Source organism: Musa acuminata, chromosome BXJ1-2, assembly GCF_036884655.1.
Source record: "Musa acuminata AAA Group cultivar baxijiao chromosome BXJ1-2, Cavendish_Baxijiao_AAA, whole genome shotgun sequence".
Taxonomy (NCBI): Eukaryota; Viridiplantae; Streptophyta; class Magnoliopsida; order Zingiberales; family Musaceae; genus Musa; species Musa acuminata.
Window position 1 is genome coordinate 21,670,815 of NC_088328.1, and position 11,953 is coordinate 21,682,767.

An 11,953-nucleotide genomic window follows, 5' to 3' on the forward strand; every position below is an offset into this window, starting at 1 on the left:
ATCTTAACCGCGGCTAACCTTTCCGCCATGGGTTCCGGGGCGACTTGGGATACCCCACTAGCCAATGAGAGAACAAATCGTGTTGTCTTAGATGGTCCTGAGGATCACCTGACGCGCACCGCAAACTTAAGATAATGATAAAGCGACTATTAATCAGCAATTAATCACTGACCAAAAAATTGCTTCTTCTATCCAATCCGTCGATTACCGCGACACCTACCTGCCTGCTGATTGGAGGCAGATCATCGAATCCAACCACGGCTTAGGTACCCCTACGGGTACTAAGGAGTCGCGTAGTTGAAGATCGGAATAAGGGAGAGTGATCAAAGGGGAAATGGGAGAGAGGATAGTGTTCCTTTGTATTTTTTTTTTTTTGTCAAATATAAAAATATTTGCATTGTTGCATAATAAATATGAAAGAAATATTTCATGAATAAATGTCTTTATACCTTGGGACTAGGAAACCTCTGACCAACACAGCCTTCATCTTCAGCATTAATGGAGTATATTTCTGCATCCCAAGGTAGTTCCTTTCCCTGTCTCTGGATATAAACATGCATCAGATGCTTCTCACTCAAAATACAAACAGAACATGTATCAGATCTTTGTGCAGCTTTATGTAGGTTTCTGTAGCCATCATATAATTACAGATGCCAATCCATTTACAGTATTCCACACAATATACTCAATTGATTTACATTTTGTTTACATGTTGGAATCAAGTCAATCAATATTGTCCAGATAAATAACAGGAACTAACAGTGCATCAATGTGAGAATGTCATTTACACATGTTGGTGTGAGAATTGTTATATGTGGAACATATGTCATCTCTCACAAAGACCATCCTTTCAAGAATCTGTTGTTGCTTTTGATGTGTCATGCTGTCATCAGGAGGTGGAGGGCTAAGCAAACACCTGGAAAACATCCTACATCTTTCCGAATAAGATTCCATCATAAACTTGTGCTTTCAGCATTACTCTTTCTTCAAACTGGTTCTCATAGCTGTTTCTTTCTTGTAGCTTGACAGTCCTGTAGTCTCCCCCAAGAGTCACTCCTTGGAGACACATGGACTCAGATTCCATTTCTAGATCTCCATTGCATCATCTTAACTCAAAAGACTTTATTTAATTCAGTATCCCAGCACCTCTGCCAATGTTCCATGAATTATGCCTTAAACTGCTGCTTCTCTGTCTACAGAATCCTTATCATTCCTTGAATCATGATCAAATAAAATCTTATTTTGAATGAGCCATGAGATAGCTGGAAGGATTTGGGGGTCATGAATGAGATGCATCAAAGTGACAATGCTGTTGGAAAATGACAAGCATATCTATTGAAAGCATACTATATCCCCTGAATCAAATTCTTAGGCTTTTTGCTTTTAGCACTGCTTTCCCTTTATGGGTTTCTAATGACAATTATATTGGGTTAGTTTCCCATCAAATCAACTGAGGATCAAATTCTGACCACTAGTGCAACCACAGTAAATCTTTCATTAGATAGATTAGGTTAATAGAGAGGGAAAGAAAGAAAGGAGGAGCAACTAATGCAATACAAGATCCGGAGAGAATCAATGCAAGCATTGTTATTTTTGTTACTAGAACATTGACAATCTAAATTAAACTAAATCAGCCAACTACTTGCCTAATTTCATGAGGGCTGCTAACTAATGGTAATCTGAAAAATTAGTGACTGATACGACCATAAACAATTTTCCTATAATCAAGGAAGAAAAGAGCGAAAAATGAGAATTTTCCAGTTCTGAGTCTTCAGATGATTTGTCTACTAATAGAACTAAAGATACTCCTTTTTTCTCTTTTATCTTCTTTAATTTGAATCTGATTGGTTTTCAAGTGGTAACAGGTTATTTCAAATAGATATACATTGAAAAACTCACTCACTACCATCACCACGATTAAGCATTTAACTTTACCCTGCATCAGTTGAATCTCATTTTAACCTACAGGATAATCATGAAAAGGTTCATCATTTAATTGAAAATGAAGTCCAAAAGTGTTACAATACAAACAACCACAGCATATATTACATAAAACTCACTCACTACCATCACCTCTATTAAGCATTTAACTTTACCTTGTACCAGTTGAATCTCGTTTTAACCGTCAGGATAACCATTTGATTTCACATACCTCAAGAGGTTAATCATGAAAAGGTTCATCATTTAATTGAAAATGAAGTCCAAAACTGTTACAACCACATCATATATTACATTTACCAGAACAGTATACTCAAACTAGATGGCTTCCAGACTACAGCACAACAAACAATGGATAAATCTCCGAGAACAAATATTATTCATCCCAAGGCAGTAGGATGAACATGCACGATTCACAATCTGATCAAAATATGCAACAAGAATAGGTTTTGTTGTATGCGGTAAACAGGTCTACTTAAGATAGTAGAGAATAACAATTCCTATCGAATACGCTGGTCCCTAGTACGATCGGAAACGAATAATCTTGGTTGTACAGCAATTTGCAGGGCACAAGGGAGAAAGAGAGCTTGAAGTAGAACCTCATCCAGGGATCAAAGACATGGACAGCAGAAATCCTTCAGCAACAAACTGTATCATCCTGCCTTCACTGGAGCAAAGCTTCCTCCATTCTCCTCAGGCTTTTGCCATATTCTTTTCTTATTTCCCATAGCTGTTCTCCAACCTCTTTCATAGCAGGACGATCGGCACGTGTTGGAGCAGCACATTCAAATGCCAGATCAAGCATCTTGCTGACTATCTCATCGTCAATTTTCTCCTCTAGGAGTGGGTCCAATATATCCCTAACATTTCCTTCACTATGTTTCCTGAAGGCCTGTGACACAGAATTGAATAAGATCATTAAGGAGAAAAACATCCTGTAAGAATCCATATATACTATCTCAAAGCTTCAACTTGAGTTTGCCTTCCAACGTCAGAACAGAGGAACAACTGAAATTAAATTACTATAAGCAAAAGAATATAATCCAACTAAATTAGTTTGTCGATGGCAACATAGTGTATTGTTGTTTGGATGTGGGAAGACATAAATAGCCTCGTCATCTGAGAGGCTCTAAAGAAGTTAGATAAAAATTTATTAAATATTTGCAAATACCCTTATGATTCACAGAAGGAACCATAATAGATCAGAGTAATATAAACTCTCCAAAAGCAATTTACTAAAGCATTCCAGACTATCAAGATATTTTAATTTAGTCTGGAATCTTCATTGCCACGATATTTACAAAGATACAAAGCATACAATTTTACAAAATAGCAATCACCATATCAAGAAAAGATTTCAAAGAGAATGGACTACTGATGTTTACCCATCTCACAGAGATTCTTTCATCAACATTTCTTTTAAGATCTATTGGTCGCCTTCCAGAAATAATTTCTATGAGCAAAATGCCAAATGAAAACACATCGCTCTTAGGAGTGAGTTGATAGGTCCTCAGGTATTCTGGATCAAGGTACCCAGCAGTTCCTTTCACTTTGGTTGAGATGTGAGTTTGATCTGTGTCTGATGGACCACTCCTTGCAAACCCAAAGTCGGAGACCTTAGCTCTATAGCTTTCGGTCAACAGAATATTTGATGACTTCACATCTCGATGAATTATTGTCTTTTCTGTCAACAAATCAATTCTCGTCAGCACATGTTCAACAAGCATAAATGCTAGACAACTAGCATGGTACTAAACCAAAAGGCATGACTACATTTAGATAACATGGGTATCATTGAGACATTGTCTTCATCACTGTTCAACTAATTTGTAGAAATTAACACCATGTGCTTTCACAGAGGCAGATACATGAAGCACTCATGAATATTGTGAAAAAGAACAGCTGTCAGTAACTAGGTAGATACTTATTTCATTATTTGTGTAATGAGCATTTTTTTGGAGCAGAACCTAAAAAGATATAAAAAGTTTGTGGATTGGTTTGTAGATAATATTATGCTGCTCAAGAATTAGAAAATTTAGACCTCAGCCTCATACAAGACAACCTCACTGCAGAATGAACAGTAGAAGGCATCATCATTCTAACATGCAAGCCTCATCATATTTAACTGATCCTGACTTTATAATCATAAACTATAAACTGTTAAAGCAGCTTATCTCTAAATAATTGAGTTATAATGTGATGCCCTACATGACACACCGCTTTCATCCTAAGTAGCACTAATATTTACTTAAATAAAATACAATAAGATGTGAGACACCGTGCCTTCCTCTTCTCCTTCATGCCAGAACATACCAATGTACCATATATCTGTACACTAGTACACACTGGTCAGGCCCAAAAAAGAGTAAGTATGTGTGTATTAAAGATTAAATTGCACTTGCTAGTAACCATATGAATCTCTTAAATCTGTTTGTAACTTATGGACGATAAAGCATACAAATAAGCGATATTTTAGACATATTAAATAAACAAGCATAAAAAGAAAAATCAATATTGAAGCCTAACCTGCATACAGATGGAGATAAGTCAGAGCATGAGCAACATCAATAGCAATTTCTAGACGTTGATTAAAGTCCAATATTTTTCCATATAAACCTGAAAATTTGAGAAGATTTAATCATACTCCATCTTAAGTGAACAACACAAGGACAAGAGAATTTAAAGCTTACCATCTAGATGCTCCCTTAGGGTACCATTTGGAACATACTCTGTAATTATAATGCGTTCATTTCCCTTATCAGTGTAACCAAGCAACCTTACTAGGCTCCTATGCTCAATCTTCGCAAGCAGTTCAACTTCATTGCTAAATTCATCTTTCAAGTATGAAATCCGTTCCTATTCAAAAGCAATTATCAGCAGAGCACATCCAAATAATATCAACGGAAACAAACTTTTCAAGATATGCTTGGTTGTGCTGCATAAATCAGAATGGCCAAATACTGTACAGTCGCATAGCACAACTTTAAGATCAAGCAGAACTTCTAAAATTTCTAACAAATTAAAGCAAATAATTTTCTTTCTTAAGTAAAAAAGAGCATTCTGATGCATGAGTTTTCCACCAATGTGGTGTCTATGAATGGTCACATGGCAGCCTTACTCCTATGTTTGGAAAAGCTATTTTTGAGACTAATTAATCGATACCCATGCTGCAAAGCAGCCAATGATCACCCTCACATATATATACCTAATTGCATGGACTAAATAACATATACATCATGGATTGAGACCACAGGGCATATAAGTACAACAGTATTTTCATGTCATCAAACTAATATATTTCTAATAAACCAAAAAATTGCTTCATAGGAACACATGTATAGTGGTACTAACAGCCTACACTCTGAAAAACGCACAATCCAATATTTGGAAATGGCTAGAAAACAAAACATCTTCACTATATCATCGTGTTTGCAGGACTGGATACCTTGGACATCAACTACTATTCAAAAGAGAATATTATGTCTGTCTTACAAATCATAACTCCTGATCCGCCTTATCAGTATGCTTGTTATTCTACTATTGCATGGAATGCATAATCTGTTCTCCTCAGCATAAGACACTGCTTGCGTCAATCTTTCCTATTCTCATTTAACTTAAGTGCATGGTAGATGACAACAACACTGGTCTGCCAAGAATTATGAATCTAGAATAGACTTTTGATGATCCAGAGCAGGTTAGGAATTCGAAAACGCTCCGACTATCCCCAATCCCACTGCTAGCACATATTAGAATACTTCTATTTGCATGTTCTCTAAACATAAGTGGTATTGAAAAGAAGAGATTCCTATTGGCCAAGAGAAAGGTATTTTCCCATTAATGCAAGTGAGGGAGAGAAGGCTAATTACTTCTGCATCTACCTCCAATTGGCCAAGGAAAGCTTATTTTTAATGGGTAGAAATGACATGGGTTGTGCTGCCTCTTGTGAAAAATATCAATAGATCAGGACAAAAAATTGAAACTTAATATTATAAACCAGTAAAAGAAGATTATTAATATTATAATAGGAATCAGTTTGAATACATGAGCAACTATCCTTGGTGACTTTGTTAAGGCAATGTAAAAAAAAATGCATCAAACTGCCAACAGAATGAGTGGTCATTGTAAAGTAAACTAGAAGCCTCATGAAATATGTATTCTGTTATATCTAATGATATGGCAAAGCATATGTGTGATGCTAAGCTTCATATTACCTCTGCAAAAGCACATACACTCACACACACATATATATATGTGTATATATACATGTATGTATATGTATATATACATGTATATACATGTATATATATATGTGTATATATATATATACATATATATATACATGTATATACATGTGTATATATATACATATATATACATGTGTATATATATACATATATATACATGTGTATATATATACATATATATACATGTGTATATATATACATATATATATATATATATATATATATATATATATATATATATATTGATATGGCAATGCATATGTGTGATGCTAAGCTTCATATTACCGACAAAAGCAAACACACACACACACACACACACACACACACACACACACACATATATATATATATATATATATATATATATATATATATAATATTACCTTCTTTGCTCGCTTAATTGAGACAACTTGACCATCTGGCAATGAAGCCTTGTATACAGTTCCAAAACCTCCTTCACCTATTTTCAGTGAAGGTGAAAAATTTTGAGTAGCTCTCATTATCTGATCGATACTGAGATGTACTGATCCAATTTTGCACAATTGAGGAGACAATGAAAATCGAGACGGGCTAGGAGGCACTCTTGGAGTTGCAGGGATCTTTTCAGAGGCTGTGCTTAGCTCTATAGATGAGGTTATATCCACTGTAACATGTAAAGAAATATAATAAGGACACAAATACAAACATGCTGCCTTATGTCTACAAATTAATGGTTATATCTACAATTAAGATCGTTGCATTTATGTTAATATACTCTCCACAGTATCAACCAATCTGATATAACACCATGTAACAATAGGGTTATCAAGATATTTCGTAAGGATATTCATTATTGGCTTGCATAATAGGTGCCAATTTAATTGTTGATTCTCTCCCTTCGATATGTTTGTCCATCAAAGAGAACCAAAAGGTTTCCATGTAAAAAAAACCAAATAATTTGCTGATATGTAAGAGAAGAATTACCTTACCATAATCACATGATATGTTCATTCTCAACATAAAATGACTGTGTCATCCAGCTAACCAAATTATAAAGTTAGGGAATCATCAAGTAAGGTGATTAATATCATCATCATAAGATTAAGGAATCACCAATGATGTGATTTAGCAAAACATTAGATAATAAATTGATTATTTTTTAAGATTAGAATATATTATGATTATAATTGACAAAGAAGTTATTTCAAGCATGAAGCACTACTCACATCCTACATTAGGGGATAGAAGTTAGGAGAAAGCTCAATCTGGAACATTTAAGGCATTGGTATATGAAGCAATGAGCTTATTTACATCTAGCAGATGATAAAATGATAAGCATAGTCTCTTGTGCGAGATTTAAACCACAAAGGTGAAGATGAGGTTTTTGATTGATGATGAAGAACACATTAAAGTTCAGGTCATAGAAGGAAAAGTTCAGAAAAGCTATTTAGAAACATCATTGAGAAAAACTACTTTCTAGGACTTCCTAACTTCAACATGTAAACTCTCCACTGCACTGCATGACTTCCAATCAATAAAAAACCCAGTTTGCATCTACATTAATAATCACCTCAAATCCACAAGTTGTATAAAATATAGATGAATAAGATAACAAAATAAATCCCATACAAAGTTGATTTTAGATACACAAACTCTAGTCCATAATAGAAATAAGCTAAATAGTGAAAATGCATCCCTCATGACATGGAAATGTGGATGCAATTCCCGGACCGTTTCCGGTCCACCAAACCCACAGATATTGAGAATCATTTGTTAACTGCCATTCATGCCAGATATGATTTAAATAACAATATCAAGGGAAGATGTTAAATTCCCTATATCACTTCTTCATGTCTCGCAGCCACACCTCACTCAACAGAATGGATGTTTATATGCATAATATCTTGCTTTTAGACATATAGTAACTTCCATGCCTCTTAAAGTAATACATATGCTTTTCAACAGATAATAATCTGAGCTAGCAAAAAGAGCTTCTAAAAAATTTTGGTGTCATCACGTGCCTACTTATATATAGTTATATTGAGGATTAACCATATATGAAGGAAAAAGACCATAAATCAAGTATATATTCAATGCACCTGCAAGTAACATTAAGTGTTAAGGTTGCTAAACTCAAAACAACATAAAGTAGATAAATCAGAAAAAAAGTTTTTATACTTCACTCACTTGAATTCTGCTGCCTATCTAGAACACTATGTTCACTTTCTTCCTTTCTTTTAGCGTGAAAGCAAGGGCAGAGGACACCACAACATAGGAGGAGCATTCCTGGAACAGCAAAAGGGATATTTTGTGGTTCTGAAGAAAGTGTATACTCTTGCTTTTCTTCTTCTGACAGACCCTTTTTGCCTGCTTGGATAAGGGTAGACACATTTTCTGATAACTGTAACAAGGTTTTCCTCCCTCCTAGTTTGAATGAGTCCGCTGCAACAGACCATAAAAACATAAAAAGCATTATGCATGCTGATTCAGTGAAAGACTAAATAAATCAAAATAAGACAAGGAAAGTTTGAAGGGATGAATATTTACATTATAAGCTCTAAAGAATTTTTTTCTGTCAAGCATTTAAACTAGTGAAAACACAAAAATCTAAAGAAAACTAGACGATTAACTCCGTGAAATGGTAACATTTTCGTCCACTAATAATCCAACCGGATTAAGTGCCCTTAGATATGTCCTCAAGCCCATTACAAGTTGGTGCATAGTTATAGTACATGGCCATACATGCATAATCCAATCGGGCAACAAAACAGTCAGCTGCAGAAGAATCACATTCCCTCTACAACGTACTGCAGGAAGAGGTAAGCATGAACACAATATAAGATACTGATACAAAATGATCCATTTGACAATAAATTACCAGGGGAAGTATTGCAGTCGACATGAATTAATGCAGTGAAGTCTTGATTGCAGTGCTTCTCTCCTATCATTCGCCATGATTCCACACTGGAACCACAGGCGAAGCAACCATTCTTGAAGTAGGATTCAAGTGCCTCACAGATCCAAAAAGGATCTTCGATCCACCGCCCATTAATTGAGAGTTGGTACTCATCCGACGATCCCAAATAGCCAACCTGATCATATCCACATACCTCCAAAACGGTCGGAAGCGAAATTGAAACTGAAACCAATCCCCGCGAGAATCGTGCTAGAATCAACAGAATCAGAACCAAATAAGACATATCCCTAAAGAAAGATGTCATTTCGAGCTCCAATCTTGCCTCCGCAGATTGGATAAAGTCCACCTCGGAAGACCCAATAAAGAAAAAAAAATCAATTGCTAGCCGCCATAACCCTCTCTGAAAGATCTCGCCTTTGGCTCCGACCAAGTTCTCACACGCCACGCAATGTCTAGTTCACCAAACCAGTTTCAAGAAATCGGACGAATCAACTAAAAGATATCTCGGAGACACAAGATCGATGCGCCTAGCAAAGAATCAGCACAAGGAAAAGAATCCAATGCAAACCCGTTCCCCTCCCTATAAAAAGGCCACTTCAAAACGCCAAAGAATTAAGGCAAGTTTTGGGGGACGCCAACGCGAGAAGCTACGAAAAAGACGAGAGAGGAGCTGATCATGGCCGCAAGCGCAGAAGACCAGAAACCGTCGGCTACGTCTGGGTTGAGCGTGGTGGAAGCAGATGAGCTGAGTGACGATATCATTGACTTCTTTGGCTGGACGGACGGCTCCGAGCGAGGGCGAGATTTGGCGGTATTGGGGAGATATATATAAATATACATTATATATCTATATATATATATATATATGTAAAATCATGTAATTATTTCTCCAAAGTTAGTGACAATTCAAAATATTATTAATACCTTCGAAAAATATTATTTAAAAATATATAATTTTGATTTTGTAATTTAGTTTACCGACTTAGAAAAATATATTTGATGATGTTGTTCTTTGGAGATGAATGGAGCTCGAAATATATTTTTCGGAGATATAAACTCTTCGACAAATATGTGATTAAAATGATTCTCGATAAACTTCATGACACGATTGCCCAGCTATTAAAGAACTTGTCTTTAATTATCTCCTTCGATCATGCCCAAAATATCTCTGGGAGCGGCACAATGGTCCCAAGTCATCGACTGATACGTGTGAGAGTTACAAGGCATTATTGCCACCGTGCAATGATGGCATCTTATTCTGGCTTTACTTTAAGATGATTACCACGGCCAAGAAGATAATAATGATCCATTAGATTAACTGTTAGTTGTCGGTGAGAAGACTTCTTCTTCACTTCGCGGATTGATTAGAACTGAGACAGTTGTTCTTGAGAAAATTACACCTTCACAAGCGATTGAGTTTTTTTTTTTTTTTTTTTTTTATCTAGTGTTTTTATTGATTTTATGCGAGCATAATAGAAAAAAATTACTTAATACTCATATTTTTATGATTATTATTTTTTTATTAGATCCTAACTTATTTATTAAAAAAAAAAGTTTGTATGTTATTGTTCTTCTCTGTACATAGATGATATGATTGGTAATGACAAAATAAATATTTCAAAGTTTCATCTTTCTTTCTTTGCGGTTAGAAATGAAAGTTTTGGAAGAGCTTAATATTTTTCTTGATCTAATAAATATAAAAGAAAATAAAATCGATATGTATCTTTGATTATTGTTCAGAAGAATAAATTTTACCAGATTTACATGTGTCGGATTTGAGATATCAATCTGCAAAGAGAAACTAGATCTTTCTTTTCTCTTCCTATCATTTCATAATACTACTTAGATTGATGATGATTAAGGAAAAGGGTTGAGAGATACTATAATCCCTCGATTGAATCGTTTATAAGATGTTTCTTTTTAGTCCGTAAAGATCCTATCTATTTATAGACGAGATAAAAAGGTCTAAAATAAATTATTATGAGAATTCCATAGGAGCACATAATCTAAAACCTTCATCCTCCGAGAATCTCATCCATCCTCTATTACTATTCCAGATTAGAGAAGCAGCTGTTTCTTTAAATTAGATGATCATGCTGACATCAAAGACAAGTCAGCAAGGATCGGAAATAAATACCTTTCACTTCAGGCATACACAATGAGAGCTGATGAAGAAAGACATTTGACTTCTTGCTTGCGGCAAACTACGCGTCAACTCAAGAAGCAAAGTTGAGTCCTCTGTTAATGGCTGCCATGCAGAATTGAAGCCAACCTAATCTAGTCTTCGCAAGTCGCTGGTTGACTTTGACCAGACCTGCAATGTTTAGGCCTTAATGCAAGCCCGTCCCTCTGGTGTTCCAGCTGTTGCAACCTTATCAAAGGAACAAGAAAGGATGATGCTTTCTTCTCCTAGGTGGCGTGGCCGTGTCGTAAGTGACGGGGACCGCCTTCTACGAGACCTGGATGCCGGTGGACCGGTGGAAAACCGGTCGGTTCGATGTCGCCGGCCACGGCCGCGAGATACTCCATTTGTTGGTGATCGCCGGCGCAACGCTGTCGAATTCAGAGGCCCAAAGTGGCAAGCAGAATGGGGTCTGTGATGGGATGGTTTAGGAAATAATAATCCTAAAATAATAAGTAAATTTGAATATTTTTCTTCGAAAAAGAAAATAAAATAAATACAACAACTATTTATTTAATTTCCTGAACTCACTTTTTTTTACTGCATATTTTTTCTTAGTGTGGATTATACGTTCAAGCAAAAAGTAGGATATAAAAATCTTGATTAAAACACTAATAAATATTACAATGATAATTTAATTATCTTGAGAAAAATCTCGTCCTACATGTGTGAATTATCTGAGAATTTTTTTTA

At 35.5% G+C, this 11,953-nt stretch overlaps 1 protein-coding gene across 1 annotated transcript; it reads right to left on the reverse strand.

Annotated features, from left to right (window-relative positions):
- Positions 1–2,208: 2,208 nt before the first annotated feature.
- Positions 2,209–9,881, reverse strand: LOC135598220 (calmodulin-binding receptor-like cytoplasmic kinase 3). Its single transcript, XM_065091761.1, has 7 exons — positions 9,040–9,881; positions 8,349–8,603; positions 6,566–6,825; positions 4,629–4,794; positions 4,465–4,554; positions 3,324–3,622; positions 2,209–2,830 (listed from the first exon to the last, which is right to left on the reverse strand). The coding sequence occupies exons 1-7, from the start codon at positions 9,380–9,382 to the stop codon at positions 2,603–2,605; spliced, it is 1,641 nt and encodes a 546-aa protein (XP_064947833.1). The 5' UTR covers positions 9,383–9,881; the 3' UTR covers positions 2,209–2,602.
- Between the last annotated feature and the right edge of the window lie 2,072 nt (positions 9,882–11,953).